Genomic DNA, 23,545 nt, shown 5'->3' with positions numbered 1-23,545 from the left:
CAATGGCAAGGAAAGCGTTTCTGAAGAAGAGAAATTTGTTAACATCGATTATAGATTTAAGTGTCAGGAAGTCGTTTATGAAAGTATTTGTATGGAGTGTAGCCATGTATGGAAGTGAAACATGGACAGTAAATAGGTTGGACAAGAGTAGTATAGAAGCTTTCGAAATGTGGTGATACAGAAGAATGCTGAAGATTAGATGGGTAGATCACATAACTAATGAGGAGGTATTGAACAGAATTGGGGAGAAGAGGAGTTTGTGTCACAACTTGACTAGAAGAAGGGATCGGTTGGTAGGACATGTTCTGAGGCATCAAGGGATCACAAATTTAGCATTTGAGGGCAGCGTGGCGTGTAAAAGTTGTAGAGGGAGACCAAGAGATGAATACACTAAGCAAATTCAGAAGGATGTAGGTTGCAGTAAGTACTGGGAGATGAAGAAGCTTGCACAGGATAGAGTAGCATGGAGAGCTGCATCAAACCAGTCTCAGGACTGAAGACAACAACAACAGCAACAACAACAACAACAGGAAACTTGAAACATATACCAGAATAATTGTCAGTTTGTCAGGACATTACATGAATAATGTAGACCTGAGTTCAAAATTTTTTGAACCTCAATTATTTGCATAGAACAGATGATAGAAATGTACTGAACTTCACTTCAGGCAAGGGAACCTTTAATGGACCACCAATCGTTGAAATACCTGTATCAATGTGCATGTAGAAGAACATTGCATTGGCATAAATAAAGATATTATGTTTTGTGGCTTGGGTACCAAGGAGAACTTTCAGGGCTGTAGAACTAGCCAATAATGTGTTGCTCAATTGAAATTTTGGTATCCCCACCAGCAGACAAATGTATGGACACAGATGAACTGCAGTGGGTTCTGTGGTAGAGTAGTGCAGAAGCTATCATGGACGTCATGTGTGGAGTGTCATATGGGCAGAACTGCTGACTCAGGTGTTTACTTGCCAGGGACGATAGGTTGGGCCAGTGAGTTCCTATGGAGTGATTGATTAACACTGACCTGACTTCCACATTGCAGCATGCTCTTGTTTCCACATGTTATTTGTTTGGTAATTCATGCTGGTTGCATTTTGTGCTTTTCTCCTTGTGTCTCTACATGGTGTTTGGACTCCCTGTTCCCCCATAGATCAACTTGCACATTGAGTTTATCCTCTTCTGCGGTCCAGCTTCCAGGCTCCTGGGTTGAGTGCCCACAGTTGGCTAGATTAGTGACATTTGTGCTGATGGCTATGTTTTGCTACGTTGTCGTGCCTGTGCAGATACAAAAGAAACAATTATGTTGAAGTATGGTTTTTCACTGTATTAAGTGTTGCAAGTATTAATTCTAGATTTGCATAAGGCATTTGGTTCTATAAATCATACAGTACTTTTATCCAAATTAGCGGTATAATAGCAGTATCACTAAAATTCATAAGTTATCTCTGAGATGGGAGACAGTATGCTAAACTATCTTATAAGAATGGAAGTAAGAATGCCCCACAGTAAAATCAGTATACAAGACTCTCAACTTTGGAGTTCCCAGGGAAGTATTCTTAGATCATAAAACTTAAAGCTAGTGAACTATGCTGCTGATACAGCATTTATTATCCTCAGCCGCAATGAGCAGATAGCATTCCAAAACAATAAAGACAACTTTGAACTAATCATGGAACATCTGATCATGAATAAACTTATGCCGAATAAGGCCAAGACTGTTGTGATAAAGTTGGTGCTCAATTGCAACCAGTCTCAAGTGTATATAAATATTGAATCACTGTCTACAGTTGAAACATCCAATAAACATAAATTTTTAGACATTGTTATTGATGAGTGTCTTACATGAAAAGAGTCTGTCAGCTACATCTGTAAAGAGACTAGCTGAAATATTTGGTTGCTAAAACACCTGAAAAATATATAACTCCTCCTATTATTAAACAAATGCTCTATGGATTAATCCCTTCTCATTTACAACACGAGACTGAAATTTGGGGTGGAGCACCCACAGTCTACATGGATAAAATATTCAGGCTTCAGAAGATACTAGTTATGGTTATTACTACTGTAAGCAAACACTAGTCGTGTTGGGACTATATTAAGTATAATTTATTGACTATACAATAAAGGTATATGCTTATGACAATTATATTTGTAAAAGAGAATGATGCAATAAGCATAATGAATAGAGATTTTATTAATGCAATACATGAACAAGGTGTATTCAAATAACTTAGGGGAATGCAGCTGGGTGACGACATTCTATACACTGGGAGAAACTAAGGTCTCATAAGGTGTTGTTATTATGATACTGAGTAACAAAAGTGCTACAAATGAAAGTCCACTTGCATTTTATAATAGGTTGCCAAATAATGTGAAGCAGCTCTGTGGAAATTTCTTTAAGAGCAAGTTGAAACAGCTGTTAATTAAAAGACTTTTATATCCACTCAGACATTTCTGAACTCCATTATCAGTAGTATTACTTTTGAATGTTGCAGTGTATTAGTGGCGTTGAATGTTTATATAATGGCATCTAATGTGCTTCTATTTTAGCTTATGTATTCCTTATATGTACGACATGATATCATCATTGTAAGTGTGCAGCAATTACAATGTTCAAGGCTGTAAAGGTATCATAGACAAATAAAGGTTAATAATAATAATAATAATAATAATAATATCATTTCTTATGTTATAAAATCCTACACTGGTGCTTTTCTATGTTAATAATCATGCATAATAATATTGTATTGTATGGAACTGAGGACCTAGAAATGATGGAGAGGCTTCGTCCCTGCCATAGCCCACAGTGGTACACAATCCCACAACAGGTTACAGCAGTCCACTCACCCCACCGCCGCCCCACACCGAACCAAGGGTTATTGCGCGGTTCAGCCCCCAGTGGACACCTCCCCTCCCCCAGGAACATATCACACCAGACGAGAGTAACCCCAATGTTTGCATGGTAGAATAATGATGGTGTATGCGTACATGGAGAAAGTGTTTGTGAAGCAATCGCTGACATAGTGTAACTGAGGCAGAATAAGTGGAACCAGCCCACATTTGCCAAGGCAGATGGAAAACCGCCTTAAAAACCATCCACATACTTGCTGGCACACCGGACCTCAACACTAATCCATTGCATGGATTTGTGCCGGGGACCGGCATGCCTCCTACCTGGAAAGCAGTGCGTTAGACTGCACAGCTAACCGAGTGGGCATGCATAATAGTACATACCTGTAGCTATATTTGGGTATTTCAGACACATCATATTGTCATATGCTTGTTCCTTAATACTATCTATGATGAGTTTCCATTGTGTTGATTTCTTTTGATTTGAAAAGTGTACTTGTAATACTGCATCTATGTTTATGTAACTTATTGTCTGTTCAGGATAAGCAATGCCCCAGTTGCAGATATTTTAATTATTTGGGCAAAATGTGAAGACGGCAAGTTACGAGGATTCATTGTGGAATGGAATGGAGCTAAAGGATTGGCAACACCCAAAATAGAAGGCAAATTCTCACTTCGGGCATCTGCTACAGGAATGATTTTCTTAGATGAAGTTGAAGTTCCAGAGGAAAACGTTCTTCCTGGTGTGACCAGTTTCAAAGTAAGCTTGAATTTTGTTTTTGTCATGTGTCACCATAACTCACTACCATGATCCCTAATCTTATACCAGAACATACTGAATATGGGCAGAGTAATTCAGTCAAGAATTGCAATGTGTGAGACTGACAACTACGTTGCGACACCAACCAAGAGCAGTATTTAATTCTTTGTTAAATGAGAATTGTGTGTTGGTAGGAACAAGTGAGGGCAAAGTGTCATGTTTTGTGTATGCATTAACTCAGAACAGCAAGAAAAATTTCTTTATTCTAGTAGAAGCATCTTTAGGCAACAGATGCAAAAGTTACTTTATTTTCTACAATTTTCTTCTTTATTATGCCTGTAATGTCTAGAACTTCCTTTAGATTCCATAGATGAGTGTATTTTAATTCCCTTAGCTGAAGTTTTACCCAGCAAAGCAATCCAATTATCTGGCCAGGGTGCCGGTGCCCCTGTGTTCATGCCCTATAAGCAAGGAGGTGAGGTAGTAATTGTGTACCTTCCAGTACTGTTACAAGAGGAGTGCTGTCGCACGCTAAATGTCTATACTCACATCTAAATGAAGTACCCATTTAGAATAAGACCGGAATTGGGACACATAGTATATCTCACCTTGGCTGCTCACAGTGGGCAGCAGTAAGAAGGGCAATATCTGGAAAACTATCTTCCCCAGTGACATCGCTATTTTCTACGTGTGTATCTGTTGATTCTTTGCTGCTGTTTCATTGGAGGATGACAATGCTGACTTTTTGTTTGAATCTGTGCTGAGTGATTTTATTTATATTTTCAGTTCCTTGGCCATCAAAGTGTGTCTCCTCCACTCATCATCACACACTTTTTTGGCATGATACGTATACTTTCAAGTCTTCTAAGGACACAGCAGTAAAAGATAATGTCACAGCCACATAAGCAAAGTGACATTGTGGTCTAGTGGTTAGCATTTGTGCCTAGTAATGCCAAGGTCCTGTGTTTGATTCCCAGTGACCATCTCAAATTTTTCGTAGGTGGAAAGGTTTGGAAGGAAACCCACTTAGCCTTGTAATGCCAACTATAACCAGAAAAATTGATGCATAAATCACCAAAGTAGTGTTACATCAAAAGGTATGCACCAAGCTAGATGACAAACAACATTTATTTATTAGCAGCAGAGGCATGAGCTGTTAAGTTTTTCAGGTTAGAGAGTAAGATGTGTGATGTATCACGATTATCTTTGCAAGATTTCATAATAGTTCTGTAGGATTTAGGTCTAGATGGCATGACAGCAGTAAGAAGGGACATTTTTTGCAAGAGTTTACCAATTGAATAAAGAGAAAGTGTTTGTTGCTCCATAATTAATGTGAAAGTTTGGTTTTCTTTGTCTCTACAGATTTGTATTTTTTTTGCCATTTCTACATGATAGTCTGAAGTTTTCCTGTTGTCACAGAGAATATGTGAACAAAAAATGAAACTCTGCAGTCACAACAATGAAACGCTCTCTGGCACTGTTGTCTGATGACACTGTTCACACATTGCCACTTTGCAATATTTTTCACAGTGTAGTGTGTCTCGATCCATGGCTCATCTAAGTAAACCATTGGTCACTTTATGCTAATGCTTCATTTTATAAATTTTTTTTAAAAGTCTGATATCATGGGCTTTTTTGCTAGTATGTTCATGACTCATTCATTCTAGCAACTTCTAAAATCAAATCCCATAGATGGAACAGTTTTTCTTAGAGTTTCTTTTCTAGTAGGGAAGGCTAATTCAGTGAAACAACAGCTGTGAAATTTCTGCAAAGATTGTATTTCCTTCCATGGCCATAATATTGCAGCAATTTATTTAGATCACCAATGAAATATTTATTGTATGCATTTCTCTAATTCTGTTTTGGAGCACATACTTGATGTCCTACTCCACTTGGCATCATATCCCTCCTTCTGTAATTTGCACACCATTCCCTAACTGAATGCATCTTTTATCACCTTCTGTGTCAGCACTATCACACTTTTCTTGTTTTCATTGCCTGTAATATTAACGATATTAATAGCAAGTAGTCATGGCTTTCCACAAAGGTATTTTCTGCAGTCCCTTTTTGTGCTCACACTCTGAGATGGACTGGAACGTTACTGTAACAAGTCACATCGCCAAGTAGTTCCCATTACAGCCAGGTAACTGATTCACCTTGCCGAGTAATACAGAGTGCTTATTGTAATTGTTGAATTCATCAGTCTGAAGACTGACTTGTTTTCCTGTATAAACTTTTTACTACCTGCATAACTACTGCACCCTACATCAATTTAAACCTGCCTACTGTATTTAACATTGATTTCCCCCTGCAATTTTTACCCCTGACACGTTCCTCTAGGCCAAATTAAACTATTCTTTGATGCCTCAGGATGTGTCTAATCAATCTCTTTCTTCTGTTAGGCAAGTTTTGATGTTAAGCTCTTTGATGTCTAATTCCATTCAGTACCTCCTTGTTACTTATCCAATCTATACATTTAATCTTCAGGATTTTTCTGTAGCACCAAATATGCTTATATTCTCTTTACCATTTATTTTCTTCCTTTCACTTCTACATGACACCACACTCCAAATGAATACATTCATAAAAGGCTCCCTAACACTTAAATTTGTATTTGTTGTTAACATCATCTTGCTTTTCAGGAAAGTTTTTCTTGCTATTGCCAGTCTCTGTGTGTGTTCGATATTCACTCTGTATGTTCTAAATATTCTTGTCAGTTTTATATTTTCTTTTGAAATATGATGTAACAACTGAACTCTAAAACATACACTATAATCTAATCATCAGATGAACATGTTAACTGTTGCAGAGGATTGGTTTTCATGATCTCGCTAATATCCAAAAGCCACTCATTGTGAGAATGCAATTGCAGCAGTGCTAGACAGGGAGCAGTGCTGTAGGTTTTGTGCCATTTTATTTTGAGACTACAGCTTGCTGTAGTTTGACAGAAAGCATGGCAAATAGATGGATCAGGCTGAATGCCTTCTGTTTTCGTCCAAAGTTTTTTGTACATTTGGGTACAAAAATCTTCAGTAATTATCAAATTTATGTGTGCTTCAGAAGAATTAGAAATTCAGAGAAGAAGAAAGTTGCTTAAAATCTACTGCTGTCTTTTGAATGCATGGAAATAAAATATTCAAATTCATAATAGTGATTATGTATAAAACTATTTTTGTGTTTAGCAGAATATAAGCAGAGTTTAGTTTCTGAGAGGATGAAACGTACAAGGGTATACTCTGCAATGGTTTTAAGATAACGACTGAATTTGATGTACCATAAACTGGGTTAAATTATGCAACCTGGGTTACTTTACACACTTTCCATTAAGTTCTGTGGGGTGCCGCCCATGGCCTGTTTTGGAAATTCTGAGTAAAATGGCTGCTTAGATAAGACATAGTGAACTTTACTGGATTGAAAAATCATGACAGTGTTGTTCATACATCATGATGCAGGATGATAAATGCAGTTAATTGGATGTGAGCATCTTTACGTATTTTTACATTGCTTAGAAACTGTCATTGCCATGTCATAGTTATGTGGAACAGTAGGTGAAACACTTTTTTAGTGGAGACATTTTACTAGCAAGCTGAAAACAAGCAAAGGTGTGTGACTTTTGCTTGGGTGGGGGTAACTTTACGATGACTGCAAACAAAAGCAGAAAATAAGGTTACTGAGGAAATTATTGGACAAGTGCTATCTTATGATGAGATTCAAGTTAAGTTCGTGAAGATGACAGGTGACTCAACATAGACATTTGTATGGCCTGATGTTGGAGATATCTCCAAAATCAATAACTAGGGGCTACTTGATGAACCTGTGGTATTACAAAGATGATCTTTGTAGTTCAAAGAACACCTGCAATCTTTTATGTATGTATCCAGTCTTTATTGAAGTGAAATCAAGGTTAGTAGTGCCTCATCCTGCTATAGAAATACTATAAAAGTGAAGGTGAGAAACTCGTGCTCCAGACACAGCAGAAGCATTATTTTCAATTTACATAATAAAAACTTAAAATTTAAATGACTTGCCATATTGCATTTATCCTTGTAATAGGTTCCAACAAGTCAATAAAGCTATGAAAAGTGTCATGCCACTTCAGATTTCTGTTTTCTTTCCATTTAAAATTTCCAGACGTGTGTAAAGTTATCCATTATAAGGCAATACTGCCAAATATCTTGCAAAGTACACTGAAGAGCCAAAAAACTGGTACACCTGCCTAATATTGTGTAGGGCCCCCGCAAGCATGCAGAAGTGCCACAATATGATGTGGCATGAACTCGACTAACGTCAGAAGTAGTGCTGGAGGGAACTGACACCATGAATGCTTCAGGGCTGTCCATAAATCCATAAGAGTATGAGAGGGTGGAATCTCTTCTGCACAGCACGTTGCAAGGCATCCCAGATATGCTGAATAATGTTCATGTCTGGGGAGTTTGATGGCCAGTGGAAGTGTTTAAAGTCAAAAGAATGTTCCTGGAGCCACTCTATAGCAATTCTGGATGTATGGGGTGTCGAGTTGTCCTGCTGGAATTGCCCAAATCTGTTGGAATGCACAGTGGACATGAATAATGGATGCAGGTGATCAGACAGGATGCTTACGCATGTGTCACCTATCACAGTCATCTCTAGACATATCAAGGGCCCCATAGCACTCCCAACTGCACACGCGCCACACTATTACAGAGCCTCCACCAGCTTGAACAGTCCTCAGCTGACATGAAGGGTCCATGAATTAATGAGGTTGTCTCCATACCCTTACACATCCATCCGCTTGTTTCCAGTCATCAACAGTCCAATGTCGGTGTTGATGATCACAGGTGAGGTGTAAAGCTTCATGTCGTGCAGTCATTAAGGGTACACGAGTGGGCCTTCGGCTCCAAAAGACTATGTTGATGATGTTTCATTGAATGGTTCACACACTGACACTTATTGATGGCCCAGCATTGAAATCTGCAGCAATTTGTGGAAGGGTTGCACTTCTGTCACGCTGCACTATTCTCTTCAGTTGTCGTTGGTCCCGTTCTTGCAGGTCTTTTTCCAGCTGCTGCGATGTCAGAGATTTGAAGTTTTACTGGATTCATGATATTCACCGTACACTCGTGAAATGGTCACATGGGAAAATCCCCACTTCACTGCTGCCTCGGAGATGCTATGTCCCATCCCTTGTGCACCGACTATAACACCACGTGCAAACTCACTTAAATATTGATAACCTGCCATTGTAGCAGCAGTAACCAATCTAACAACTGCACCAGACACTTGTTGTCTTATATAGGCATTGCCGACTGCAGTGCCATATTCTGCCTGTTTACATATCTCTGCATTTGAATATGCATGTACTCTTTGAATGGAGTAACTTTACACACAATGTTGTTAAAACATGTCATAAACACGATTTCCATTCATTTTGAGGCTACAATTGCCCTTAAGAACCTGAATGATATACAGAAACCCATTGATATCAATTATATAACCAACCACCTCCCCCTTTGAACCATAGTCCTTGCCGTTGGTGGGGAGGCTCGCGTGCCTCAGCGATACAGATAGCCGTACCGTAGGTGCAACCACAACGGAGGGGTATCTGTTGAGAGGCCAAACAAATGAATGGTTCCTGAAGAAAGGCAGCAGCCTTTTCAGTAGTTGCAGGGGCAACAGTCTGGATGATTGACTGATCTGGCCTTGTAACACTAACCAAAACAGCCTCGCTGTGCTGGTACTGCGAACGGTTGAAAGCAAGAGGAAACTACAGCCACAATTTTTACTGAGGGCATGCAGCTTTACTGTATGGTTAATGATGATGGCATCCTCTTGGGTAAAATATTCCGGAGGTAAAATAGTCCCCCATTCGGATCTCCGGGCGGGGACTAATCAGGAGGACATTGTTATGAGGAGAAACAAAGCTGGCGTTGTACGGATCGGAGTGTGGAATGTCAGATCCCTTAATCAGGCTGGTAGATTAGAAAATTTAAAAAGGGAAATGGATAGGTTAAAGTTAGATATAGTGGGAATTAGTGAAGTTCGGTGGCAGGAGGAACAAGACTTTTGGTGAGGTGAGCAAGCAGTAAAGGAAACAAAAGAAAAATTTGGAATAGGTATTAAAATCCATGGAGAAGAAATAAAAACTTTAAGGTTCGCAGATGACATTGTAATTCTGTCAGAGACAGCAAAGGACTTGGAAGAGCAGTGGAACGGAATGGACAGTGTCTTGAAGGGAGGATATAAGATGAACATCAACAAAAGAAAAACGAGGATAATGGAATGTCGTCGAATTAAGTCGGGTGATGCTGAGGGTATTAGATTAGGAAATGAGACACTTAAAGTAGTGAAGGAGTTTTGCTACTTGGGGAGCAAAATAACTAATGATGCTCGAAGGAGAGAGGATATAAAATGTACACCGTCAATTGCAAGGAAAGCGTTTCTGAAGAAGAGAAATTTGGTAACATCGAGTATAGATTTAAGTGTCAGGAAGTCGTTTCTAAAAGTATTTGTATGGAGTGTAGCCATGTATGGAAGTGAAACATGGACGATAAATAGTTTAGACAAGAAGAGAATAGAAGCTTTCAAAATGTGGTGCTGCAGAAGAATGCTGAAGATTAGATGGTTAGATCACACAACTAATGAGGAGGTATTGAATATGATTGGGGAGAAGAGGAGTTTGTGTCACAACTTGACTAGAAGAAGGGATCGGTTGGTAGGACATGTTCTGAGGCATCGGGGGATAACCAATTTAGTATTGGAGGGCAGCGTGGAGGGTAAAAATCGTAGAGGGAGGCCAAGAGATGAATACACTAATCGGATTCAGAAGGACGTAGCCTCCTGTAGGTACTGGGAGATGGAGAAGCTTGCACAGGATAGAGTAGCATGGAGAGCTGAATCAAAGCAGTCTCAGGACTGAAGACCACAACAACAACAACATAACTGACCACACTTTATAAAATCAAGAAAACACAAAAAATGTGTTTGTAGTATCTCCAGTTGACAGTAACAGGAATATTCTTAGTTTTGATGTGAAAAGGAGAAAAATAGATGGAGGAGAATGAAATACTTTTTTTGTGCAATAAGAAAAACTATTGGCTCTGGCCAGTTGTATTAAGACAATACATGTTACTGATATTAAGCTTGCAGTGACTCATAAATGATCATCATTGTGTTGTTTTGTATTGTATTGTATTGTATTGTATGTTAACCGGGGGCCTAGAAACGACGGAGAGGCCCCATCCATGCCGCAGCCAGAGTGGTCCACAACCCTACGATGGCCACCGCGGTCCTCGTCACCCCTCTACCGCCCCACACCAAACCACTCTTTCAGGGTTATTGTGTGTTTTGACCACAGCTCTGTGGTCTAATGATTTTATCAACCAGACTGACCATCTTCATCTTAATGAGGGTGACAGTATGGTCTTCAGGAACTACGGTTACAACATTCATCAAATAAATGGAGTGCTTTCAAGTGAGAATCACAATAAGACCACCGACAAAAAGTGGGAAAAGAAACATGTCTTCTTGCCATTCTGTGGGTCCATGTTGAGCAAGACAAGCCACCTACTGAAAAGACACAAAATCAAATTGATCTTCAGGTCTCTGATAAATATTCGGAAGTCCTGAGACCAGTTAGAGATGGAGTAGGTCGCAGAATACCTCGGGTCTACAAGATGGTTTGTGAGTGCGGCCAGTCATATGTTGGAAATCGGTATGAATGGTAGAACAATGCAGACAGAAGAACAAGAGGCTTTATCGCATACACTACCTTGAGAAATCGACTTTAGCTGAACATGCTTTAGAAAACGGTCGCTTGATCAAATTCGATGAAACCACTGTTGTGGCTCACACTAATGGCTTTTGGGACTGTGTAATTAAATAAGCCACTGAAATAAAAATCATCAATAACGCCCTTAATGGAGATGGCCTCCTGCAGCTCAGAATGATGTGGAATCCAGGGATCACATGGTTGAAGTGGGCATATTGAATGCCAAGTCAAATTATGCCCATATATGGCAAGGCTGTGAGCACCAGTGATATCAGCTGGCAGCTAGCATATATAAGGGTGTACCAGCAGCCCACTGGCAGTCATACCTCTTGGAAAAGGCCAATGAGCACTTGGCTGAAAGCTTGTGACGTTCACCTGCTTTGTTTCTTCATTTGTCCTTGGTGTCGACGTACTGCATTGTTATACTGGCTAAAAAATAGGGGGTGGGGGGGGGGGGGGGGGTTGGAGGGTGGAAGTTCAACACTGACTACTGTAATTAATGTAGCTAACAGTTGCACAGTTGTGTTTCACAGTTCTTTACTGTCACTGTCCACAACCCCCAACAGTACATAGCTCACTATTGGTAAATTTTGATAAGCCTCATTAATAGGTTGCAGGCAAACATCAGCATACTGCTATGATAGTTTGCTGTTGAACATCTATGAGCAGTATAAACCTAACCACACAGTTCGCAGTTCTTGCAGAAGAATAAGGTATGTGTGACACTATTTCTCAAATAACTTGAACAGACATTGTCATTGCCTTAACACATGGCCTATTTGTGTTACACTAATTCCACTGTTAAATTTGATGCATTGTTGTTACTTGAAGCAGTACATAATTTCCCTCTGAAAATTGGCCGTGGACGGACTGTCTCAGGACCAAACATAGGGCCTTTATAAATCCTCACAGTAAATAGGCACTGAGACTATACTTTTTTGATGTTTTAAGTTACAGAAATTACAATTAAAACATAACTCATTCAATTATATGAATAGATCGAAAAATTCCTCCTTTTTAACAGTTCTCTCTACCACAAAGATTAGGCCAAATTATTTGTTTAAATAATGAAATTAGCAGATCTAGTTATGCAAACAATGCTTTTGACCAATCTGGTAATTATTTTGGAATTAAATAAGGGCTGACTTTGCTAACATGTTTTCGAATAGAGCCAAGTAAATACTTAAAGGATTCTAGTAGTTCTTCTTCCAAATGTTTATAATTATTACAGATTTTATTTTTGTTTATAAGTAAACAATAGAATTTAAGTCCTGAAAAAATTACTGATTTCACTCCATAACAAAAGATATTAACTAGGAATGGTCAAAATAAATTAGGAAATTAATTACATACACAAAGCTACGCACCAAATTAGACCTGGTGCAGGGAATAGCCTTGATAGGGACAGGGAATGTGATGTAGGTGGTGACCTGATAAAGATAGCTACTCAAACTGATGGCATCAATCTGCATTTCATGCAACTGTTTCCGCATCATGATCAGCCTCATCTTAATGCAGCTGTTAAGCACGTTAACATTGGGCTGGAGAGGGCACTGATGGCAGAGGGCATGGGTCACATTGCATTGGTGCCAGTTGAGTTTATCAGTAGATCAGGTTTCACTAGGCATGGCCTGCACTTCAACAGGTTTGGGAAGGGGATACTGGCAAAGCTTATAGGTGCAAGTGTAGTGGGTGGTGGTAGGACACTCTTGGAAAAATTCCTGTAGTAGTTGGTGTTAGAGCTGCACCGTTTTTGAATGAAGTCAGCTGATGGATATACCTGCTTAAAGGAAGTCCCTCTAAGGGCTCACCTTCAGAGGATGTCATGTTTCCAAGTAGAGAAGGAGTTAGCATATTTCATCAGAATATTAAAGCTATTAGAGATAAAGTTAGTGAACTGCTTATAGATGTTGACTATGAAATTATTCGTATATCGGAGCACCACTTAAATAATTTGACGATTCAGAGGCTTCCTTTACCAGGATACAGGTTAGCTGGCTGTTTTTCAAGGATTTCATTGTGGAGTGGGAGAATGGCCATGTATGTAAAAAACAGTATTCCTTTTGCGTCCATAGAGGTATGTATCGTGGCACTGCACTGAACAGATATTTGAATGTTGTGCAGTTGCAGTTGAATTTAGTGAAACTAAACTTTTAATTGTTTTTGTTTATAGGTCCCCTAATTTTGACTTCAGAGCATTTCTGCCCAAGCTAGAGGGGGTTCTTGTTCACTTTATAGGAAGTACGAGAAATTAGTTGTGTGTGGTGACTTCAGTATAAATTTTGTACATGATAGTGCAAGAAAAATGATGTTGGTAGATCTCCTAAATTCATATGATCTGATGCAGAATGTGTTTTTCCAACTACAGTGCAGGGGAACAGTAGCACAGCCATAAACAACATTTTTATTCATTCTTCATTACCAGATGGGCATTCTGTTAGTAAAAGGGTCAATGCCCTTTCAGACCATGATGCACCAATTTTAACACTAAAAGGATTTTGTACTCAAACAAATGTCACATATAATTACAAACTATGCAGGAAAGTTAATCCAAAAGCCAGCCGGAGTGGCCGAGTGGTTCTAGGCACTACAGTCTGGAACCGTGCGACCGCTACGGCCACAGGTTCGAATCCTGCCTCGGGGATGGATGTGTGTGTTGTCCTTAGGTTAGTTAGGATTAAGTAGTTCTACGTTCTAGGGGACTGATGACCTCTGAAGTTAAGTCCCATAGTGCTCAGAGCCATTTGAACCATTTAATCCAAAAGCAATTGAGAATTTTTTAAACCTTGTCGAGGAACAAGAGTGGCAGGATGTTTATAGTGCTGGTAACATAGATGACAAATATAATGCTTTCCTTAACACATTTCTGATGCTCTTTGAGAGCTGCTTTCCATTAGAATGTCCTAAATAGGGTTGTTGTGGTCTTCAGTCCTGAGACTGGTTTGATGCAGCTCTCCATGCTACTCTATCCTGTGCAAGCTTCTTCACCTTCCAGTACCTACTGCAGCCTACATCCTTCTGAATCTGCTTAGTGTATTCATCTCTTGGTCTCCCTGTACGATTTTTACCCTCCACGCTGCCCTCCAATACTAAATTGGTTATCCCTCGATGTCTCAGAACATGTCCTACCAACCGACCCCTTCTTCTAGTCAAGTTGTGCCACAAGTACCTCTTCTCCCCAATTCTATTCAATACCTCCTCATTAGTTATGTGATCTACCCATCTAATCTTCAGCATTCTTCTGTAGCACCACATTTCGAAAGCTTCTATTCTCTTCTTGTCTAAACTATTTATCGTCCACGTTTCACTTCCATACATGGCTACACTCCCTACAAATGCTTTCAGAAATGACATCCTGACATTTAAATCTATACTCGATGTTAACAAATCTTTCTTCTTCAGAAACGATTTCCTTGCCATTGCCATTCTACATTTTATATCCTCTCTACTTCGACCATCATCAGTTATTTTGCTCCCCAAATAGCAAAACTCCTTTACTACTTTAGGTGTCTCATTTCCTAATCTAATTCCCTCAACATCACCCAACTTAATTCGATGACATTCCATTATCCTCGTTTTGCTTTTGTTGATCTTCATCTTATACCCTCCCTTCAAGACACTGTCCATTCCGTTCAACTGCTCTTCCAAGTCCTTTGCTGTCTCTGACAGAATTACAATGTCATCGGCAAACCTCAAAGTTTTTATTTCTTCTCCATGGATTTTAATACCTACTCCAAACTTTTCTTTTGTTTCCTTTATTGCTTGCTCAATATACAGATTGAATGACATCGGGAATAAGCTACAACCCTGTCTCACTCCCTTCCCAACCACTGCTTCCCTTTCATACCCCTCGACTCTTATAACTGCCATCTGCTTTCCGTACAAATTGTAAATAGCCTTTCGCTCCCTGTATTTTACCCCTGACACCTTCAGAATTTGAAAGAGAGTATTCCAATCAACATTGTCAAAAGCTTTCTCTAAGTCTACAAATGCTAGAAACATAGGTTTGCCTTTCCTTCATCTTTCTTCTAAGATAAGTCGTAGGGCCAGTATATCCTCACGTGTTCCAATATTTCTACGGAATCCAAACTTATCTTCACCGAGGTCGGGTTCTATCAGTTTTTCCATTCATTTGTAGAGAATTCGCATTACTATTTTGCAGCTGTGACTTATTAAACTGATAGTTCGGTAATTTTCACATCTGTCACCACCTGCTTTCTTTGGGATTGGAATTATTATATTCTTCTTTAAGTCTGAGGGTATTTCGCCTGTCTCATACAACTTGCTCACCAGATGGTAGAATTTTGTCAGGGCTGGCTCTCCCAAGGCTGTCAGTAGTTCCAATGGAATGTTGTCGACTCCCGGGGCCTTGTTTCGACTTACGTCTTTCAGTGCTCTGTCAAACACTTCACGCAGTATCATATCTCCCATTTCATCTTCATCTACCTCCTCTTCCACTTCCATAAAACTGTCCTCAAGAACATCGCCCCTGTATAGACCCTCTAAATATTCCTTCCACCTTTCTGCTTTCCCTTCTTTGCTTAGAACTGGGTTTCCATCTGAGCTCTTGATATTCATGCAAGTGGTTCTCTTTTCTCCAAAGGTCTCTTTAATTTTCTTGTAGGCAGTATCTATCTTATCTCTCATGAGATAAGCCTCTACATCCTTACATTTGTCCTCTAGCCATCCGTGCTTAGCCATTTTGCATTTCCTGTCGATCTCATTTTTGAGACGTTTGTATTCCTTTTTGCCTGCTTCACTTACTGCATTTTTGTATTTTCTGCTTTCATCAATTAAATTCAGTGTCTCCTCTGTTACCCAAGGATTTCTGCTAGCCCTCATCTTTTTACCTACTTGATCCTCTGCTACCTTCACTATTTCATTCCTCAAAGCCACCCATTCTTCTTCTACTGTATTTCTTTCCCCCATTCCTGTCAGTTGTTCCCTTATGCTCTCCCTGAAACTCTGTACAACCTCTGGTTCTTTCAGTTTTAATCTACAGTTCATAACCAATAGATTGTGGTCAGAGTCCACATCTGCCCCTGGAAATGTCTTAATATTTAAAACCTGGTTCCTAAATCTCTGTCTTACCATTATATAATCTATCTGAAACCTATCAGTATCTCCAGGCTGCTTACATGTATACAACCTTCTTTTATGGATCTTGAACCAAGTGTTAGCTATGGTTAAGTTGTGCTCTGTGCAAAATTCTACCAGGCGGCTTCCACGTTCATTTCTTACCCCCAATCTGTATTCACCTACTACGTTTCCGTCTCTTCCTTTTCCTACTATCGAATTCGTCACCCATGACTATTAAATTTTCATCTCCCTTCACTATCTGAATAATTTCTTTTATCTCATCATACAGTTCTTCAATTTCTTTGTCATCTGCAGAGCTAGTTGGCATATAGACTTGTAGTACTGTCGTAGGCACGGGCTTCGTGTCTATCTTGGCCACAATAATGCGTTCACTATGTTGTCTGTAGCAGCTTACCCGAACTCCTAATTTTTTATTCACTATTAAACCTACTCCTGCAGTTCCCCTATTTGATTTTGTATTTATAACCCTGTATTCACCTGACAGAAAGTCTTGTTCCTCCTGCCACCGAACTTCACTAATTGCCACTATATCGAACTTTAACCTATCAATTTCCCTTTTTAAATTTTCTAACCTACCTGCCCGATTAAGGGATCTGTCATTCCACACTCCGATCCATAGAATGCCAGTATTCTTTCTCCTGATAATGACGTCCTCTTCAGTAGTCCCCGCCTGGAGATCCGAATGGGGGACTATTTTACCTTCGGAATATTTTACCCAAGAGGACACCTTCATCATTTAATCATACAGTAAAGCTGTATACCCTTGAGAAAAATTACGGCTGTAGTTTCTCCTTGCTTTCAGCCGTTCACAGTACCAGAACAGCAAGGCCATTTTGGTTAGTGTTACAAGGCCAGATCAGTCAATCATCCAGACTGTTGCGCCTGCAACTACTGACAAGGCTGCTGCCCCTCTTCAGGAACCACAGATATGTCTGGCCTCTCGACAGATACCCCTCTGTTGTCTGTATCGCTGAGGCACGCAAGCCTCCCCACTTGGGAGGTCCATGGTTCATGGGGAGGGGGGGCTAAATAGGGTACTAGCAGTAAAAGGCAGCCTCGGTGGCTAACTAGTGGGGTAAGGATATTATGTAGAACAAAGCGGGAATTATATCAAAACGTTAGAAGTGGTCACAATCAAGCTACAGTAGTGCATTGCAAACAGTACTTCAAGGTGCTTAAAAATGTTATTAGGAAGACAAAGAGTACATGGCATGCAAATACAATAGCTCATTCACAGGATAAAATTAAAACCATATGGTCAGTTGTGAAGTAAGTGTCCGGTCAGCAGCACAAGGTTGGCAATATAAAGTCAGTTTCTGTTACTTGTATATCAGATATATGTACAGTATTTAACAATCATTTTCTGAGCATTGCTGGTGAATTAAATAAAAATTTAGTTTCTACAGGAAATCATATAACAATCTTAGCAAATGCCTTTCCGAGATTGATGTCTGAAATATTTCTCAGTGATACAGACAAGGGGGAGATTGAGTGAATAATTAAATCACTGAAGACTACGGACTCTCATGGATATGATGGAGTGCCTAGCAGAATATTAAAGTACTTTGCTGCACATGTTAGCCCTGTATTTAGCCATATTTCTAATTTTTTGTTTAGGAATGGTCAGTTTCCTGAATGATTAAAGTACTCAGTAGGAAAGTCGCTTTATAAAAAGGAAGAAAGGAATAATGTAGACAATTTTCGACCTATTTCTATGCCATCAATGTTTGCTAAAGTCATTGAAAATGCTCTGTATGTAAGGATAATTGATAATTTTATATCACACATTTTGATATCAAATGTACAGTTCGGCTTTAGAAGTCATTTAACAACTCAAAATGCTATATTCTCTTTTCTCTGTGAGGTACTTGATGTGTTAAACAAAAGGTTTCAAGTACTAGGCATATTTTTCATTTAACCAAGGTGTTTGACTGTGTTGGTCACAGAATGTTGCTGCAGAAATTGTACCATTATGGAATGTGGGTAATAGCTCACAATTGGTTCACTTCTTACTTTAGCAACAGAAGGTCATTATTCACAGTGTTGAGAATAGTGGTGATGTGGAGTCTGAGTGGGGTACGGTCAAATCACACTGTGGGTCGTGAGGGTGTGCATGAGGAGGTTCTTCTTGGTGGGTAGGGACTGGATGTTGTTAAACTAGATACAGTGCTGTCGCGCTATGATAGGAATTTACACAAGGGTGCCGAGGTGGGAGAAGGTGAAGTGGGATTGGTTGTGGGAATAGGTGGCATAAGTATTAAGGTGGAAGGCGGATTGGGTGGCGAGGGATATCTGCTGGTGGGTGAGGGGGCGCTGTAACGGGTGGACATTCTGGAGGACGATTGTGACAAACCAGATGATGTCCTCAGCAGTGGGGGTGGGGGGGATGGAGGGAGTTGCCAGGAGGGGTGGGGGTGTCCAGAGGACGGATGGGGATCAGTGTTGGGGCCACTCCTATTCCTTATTTATATAAATGCAATGCCCTCTAGTATTTCAGGTAACTCTAAAATATTTCTGTTTGCTGATGACACTAGCTTGGTAGTAAAGGATGTTATGTACAACATTGGCTCAGTTTCAAATAGTGCAGTTCATGACATAAGTTCATGGCTTGTAGAAAATAAACTAATTCTAAATCACAGTAAGACACAGCTTTTTTAGTTTCTAACACACAATTCAAAAAAACCTGACGTTTTAATTTCACAGAATGGGCGTATGATTAATGAAACTGAACAGTTCAAATTTCTAGGTGTTCAGATAGATAGTAAACTGTCATGGAAAGCCCACATTCAGGATTTTGTCCAAAGACTTAATGACGCCATTTTTACTGTTCGAATGGTATCCGAAGTAAGTGATCGTTCAACATGAAAGTTAGTCTACTTTGCTTATTTTCATTCACTTATGACATAAGTCTTATGTCATATGGTATTATATTTTGGGGTAACTCTTATCATTCTCAAAAGATATCTGTGCTTCAGAAATGCACAGTTTGGGCAATAAGTTCGCAAACCTCTTGTTGACCCCTGTTCACTAGTCTGGGTATTGACATTGGCCACTCAGTATATTTATTTTTTACTGTCATTTCTTATTAACAATATCAGCTTATCCCCAAGAGTTAGCAGCTTTCACTCAGTTAATACTAGACAGAAATCCAATCTGCATTTGGATTGCACTTCCTTAACCCTTGTGCAGAAAGGTGTGCAGTATACTGCTGCAACCATTTTCAATGAGCTACCACAGGAGTTCAAAAATCTTAGCAGTCATCTATGCACTTTGAAATTGAAACTGCAGAGAGTCCTCATGTGTTACTCCTTCTATTCTGTCGAGGAGTTCCTTGAAAAATTAAGCTCATTCCTATGTTATATTGTTGATTGTGCTTACTCAAACTTATGGCTTGTCTTTTTTTGAGTTCATATACATTTTATTTTATCTGTTATTACTTGTATGTTGTAATTTCATGTTCTGACATGTTGCATGACCTTGGAGATTTGGTACTCAATTTGGTCCTACAGAACTTGATGTGTAAATAAAAAGAAAACAAGAGCTGTGTATTTCATAGTCTTGTCATGCAAAGATAGTACATTGTGACTGTAAATTTTTTAAATGGATTCATTTGTGGGTTTGTAGCTATTTATTGTATTTACAGCATCTTTACTTCAAAGTCAGCCAATCAGGCATATTTCTTTTCCTTTCTTATGTCTTCTCAGAAACTGGTACATAATTGTATATTTAGCATCATTTAATTCTGGTACATCCACCTTTGGCGAGTCCTTTTCTACCAATCTTTTTGTAATGTGTGCTGGCTTTTTCATGTTTGCCATGTGTGTGAGAGAGACAAGCCTATTACAATCGTGGAACTTCCCTCTTCTGTTTAACTATAGCCTATGAAATGTAAATTCTTTTCATTAGTGCAGATGATAGAAATACACAAAGAATATAACAGAATCACTTGTCTGTCATACTGTCAGAAAATAAGTTTTGGAGCAAACTTTGTTGCTTCAGTTAGTTATCAATAAGCTGCCAATTTAATTGTCTGTTTGGCTACATAGGAACCTTACATGTTGGATGTTCTGAATTTCCAGCACATTTATCTCATTTCAATGACTTGCAGTGTCATTCACTATTATAAAATAGTATTAACAAATTTGACATTTTTGTGGCTTGTGTTGTGTAGTAGTAATACTTGATCTGTACAGCTATTTTATTGGCAACCATTGCTGCCTGATTATTTACCATCATTGGAAAGCCATTAATGAAAAATCAAGATAAGAATAGGTTGAGGGTAAAACACTGAAAGAGTCTATACTATCTGATTTCCCATGCTGTATTAATTTTGTAAGTCTAACCTGGAAGAGGTCCAAAAATTCAAAAAGATTCTCAGAGGATACTGTTAACAAAGTATTTTATTCCTGTAAATGATTATAGCATCCTCTGTGAAGTATCTTATATGGAAACCAAATTGGGAAGGAATCAGAAAGGAATTGCAACATGTCAATAAATATGATCATAAATAGTCTTCCAAAATATTTTGAAAAGTAAGTGGTAGGAGATAGGCAGGTTTAAAGTTGAAAGATACAAACTTATGTCTGCTTTTACAGGCTGATATCAAAACAGCATAATTTCATCTGTAGGAAATAAAACTAATTATTTTCTATAATTGTATTGCCAGTTAAAGATTTGCAATATGTATGACCATTTCTACTAATTTTAAGAAAATACAAGTAGTTTGAGACACTACTCTTTCATCTAAAGTGAGAAAATTTGTACAATTATGTTGCTACTCTTTTTCAAATTATCTTCTTCTTCCCCATTATGAGGCAAATCATCCTGCAGCTGAGCACCGATTTCATGAAGTACTGTAAGCAAATTGTTGACACAATCACTTTGGATGTTCTAAGTTCAATCATGGAATAATCTAGATTCTCATCTCCAGATATGTACATAATTCCCAAATCAACAATCAGATTGTCGCACAGATTAAAGTTGTATCCGTTACACTCATGTCTGATGGCTGATCCGATTTATTCTTCAATGCCTAGAAGAAAAAAGTAACTCTCATCCCTAGGTTCTCACTGACCTTAATACACATCTCCAGATATTTACATAATTTCCAAATCAACAATCAGATTGTCACGTAGATTAAAGTTGTATTCATTACACTCATTTATGATGGCTGATCCAATTTATTCTTCAAAGCCTAAAAGAAAAAAAAAAAAAAAAACCTCTCATCCCTACGATCTGTTATCTTGTGGATGAATCTTGGTAAACATGGCAAATGTATTCTTAGTTGAGGCACATTGGATTATATAATCAATACTCATTTGGTTCATACAGTTTACACAATGTGGATATAATGAACTCGAAGAATACTGAGGAATTGATGCATACTGTAACAGGCAAAACTAAAAAAGGCCTGATGTTTGAAGTGAAGATGATAAAGTTTTTCTGTGTGTTCTATTTATATTCAAAATAAACTCTTCCATATTTCACATTTTTATTGTAAGTGTTGGATCTGTTGTAACTTAAGGTTCTTTTTTTGTGCCCTTTTTCCCCAGGGACCTTTTACCTGTCTTAGTAATGCTCGTTATGGTATTGGTTGGGGAGCCCTGGGTGCAGCAGAGTTTTGCTTAGCAGAAGCACGTCGATATACACTAGAGCGTCACCAGTTTGGACGGCCTTTAGCAGCCACCCAGCTCATTCAGAAGAAATTAGCAGATATGCTTACAGAAATATCAATAGGTCTTCAAGCATGTCTTCATGTGGGTCGCCTGAAGGATAAGAATTTGTAAGTGTACTAATTTTTGAGGAATAAGAATTTGTAATATTGCTGATTTTAATCACAAAGAGAAAACAACATATTCAATCAAATCAAAACTTAATTTGAAATATGTTGAAAAAAACTTAGATAATCCAAACTTGTTCATTACTGAAAATAATTTTTTTAAATAAGGGTAAAATATAAGGTATATTAAAGAAAAATAACATTTTTCATCCTAGAATTCTGTCCTGTGGTATTAACTGCCTCTATAAAGACACATTGACTTGTAACTACTTTTATGTCATAATTTTCAAAGTTACACAAGAAATGCTATGTAATTCATTTGGGAATGAAGATGTTCACTTTCAACTCAGAAATTCCTGGTAACAAAACTCACTCAGGCTTAGTGTGATGCAGAAAGCAGTGGGTTATGCAGTCCCAAAATTAATTCACCCCTTATCCAAGTATGTGAAAAATCTAATATACAATATAATTAACTTCAAACGCAAACTGAAATCATGTCTGCTTGACATCTCCATCTCCATAGGAAAAGGATGGAATATTAGAGCTTAACACTGTCAATGATGAGGTCATTAGAAATAGGTTGGAGAGGAAATCAGCTGTGCACTTTTAAAAGTACCTTTACAAGGTACTTTCCCAGCATTTGCCTTAAACTGTTTAAACAAATCAAGGAAAACCTAAATCAGGATGTCCAGGTGGGGATTTGAACCGAATGAGTTGAGTGTCTTACACTGTGCCATTTTGCTTGTATACAATTGAAAAATTTGTGAATGTACAAGACTGTAAAGTGTATGTGACATTGCACATATAGTGAAGTATAAATCAATGTATGTTGAAAAATAGAGATTAAAGATAGCTTAATATTAATTAAAGGACGATCATATAAATGGCTAGCATGTTACTATATTTTTCACTGAGTAAGTCCTTTGTAAACTAAATGACTCATTTGATTAGAGTACTGTGAAATCATGTACTTAGTTACAGTATATTCTGAGGTTCATTATTACACTGCAAAGTTCCCAAGGAAGAGTACTAATTACAGGAACTGGACACAAATTTGATGAAGGAGAGTTCAGATCCTCTCAAAGTTATTTATGTTTTCCTTTACTTCCATAAATTGATGTAGACATCTACATCTGCATACATGCTCCACAAGCCACTTTATGGTGCTTGGCAGAGGTTACCTTGCACAGCAGCGAGTCATTCTCTTCCTTGTTCCACTCGCAAATGGAGTGAGGGGGAAAAGACTGTCTAATTGCTTGTGTATGAACCCAAATTTACCTTATGATTACTTCATATTCCTTA

General features: G+C 38.6%; 1 protein-coding gene across 1 annotated transcript in view; it reads left to right on the top strand.

Annotated features, from left to right (window-relative positions):
• Nucleotides 1-2,582: 2,582 nt before the first annotated feature.
• LOC124722256 (glutaryl-CoA dehydrogenase, mitochondrial-like) overlaps nucleotides 2,583-23,545 on the top strand; it is a 43,910-nt gene continuing 22,947 nt past the window's right edge. Inside the window, exons 1-3 of the mRNA XM_047247445.1 lie at nucleotides 2,583-2,596; nucleotides 3,398-3,617; nucleotides 22,017-22,246. Of these exons, the coding sequence (XP_047103401.1) occupies nucleotides 2,583-2,596; nucleotides 3,398-3,617; nucleotides 22,017-22,246 (464 nt within the window). The remainder of the gene's footprint in view (nucleotides 2,597-3,397; nucleotides 3,618-22,016; nucleotides 22,247-23,545) is intronic.

The sequence above is a fragment of the Schistocerca piceifrons genome, chromosome X (genome assembly GCF_021461385.2).
Source record: "Schistocerca piceifrons isolate TAMUIC-IGC-003096 chromosome X, iqSchPice1.1, whole genome shotgun sequence".
NCBI lineage: Eukaryota > Metazoa > Arthropoda > Insecta > Orthoptera > Acrididae > Schistocerca > Schistocerca piceifrons.
The sequence above is the reverse complement of the archived record's forward strand: the minus strand, read 5'-3'. Positions and strand labels throughout refer to the sequence as shown.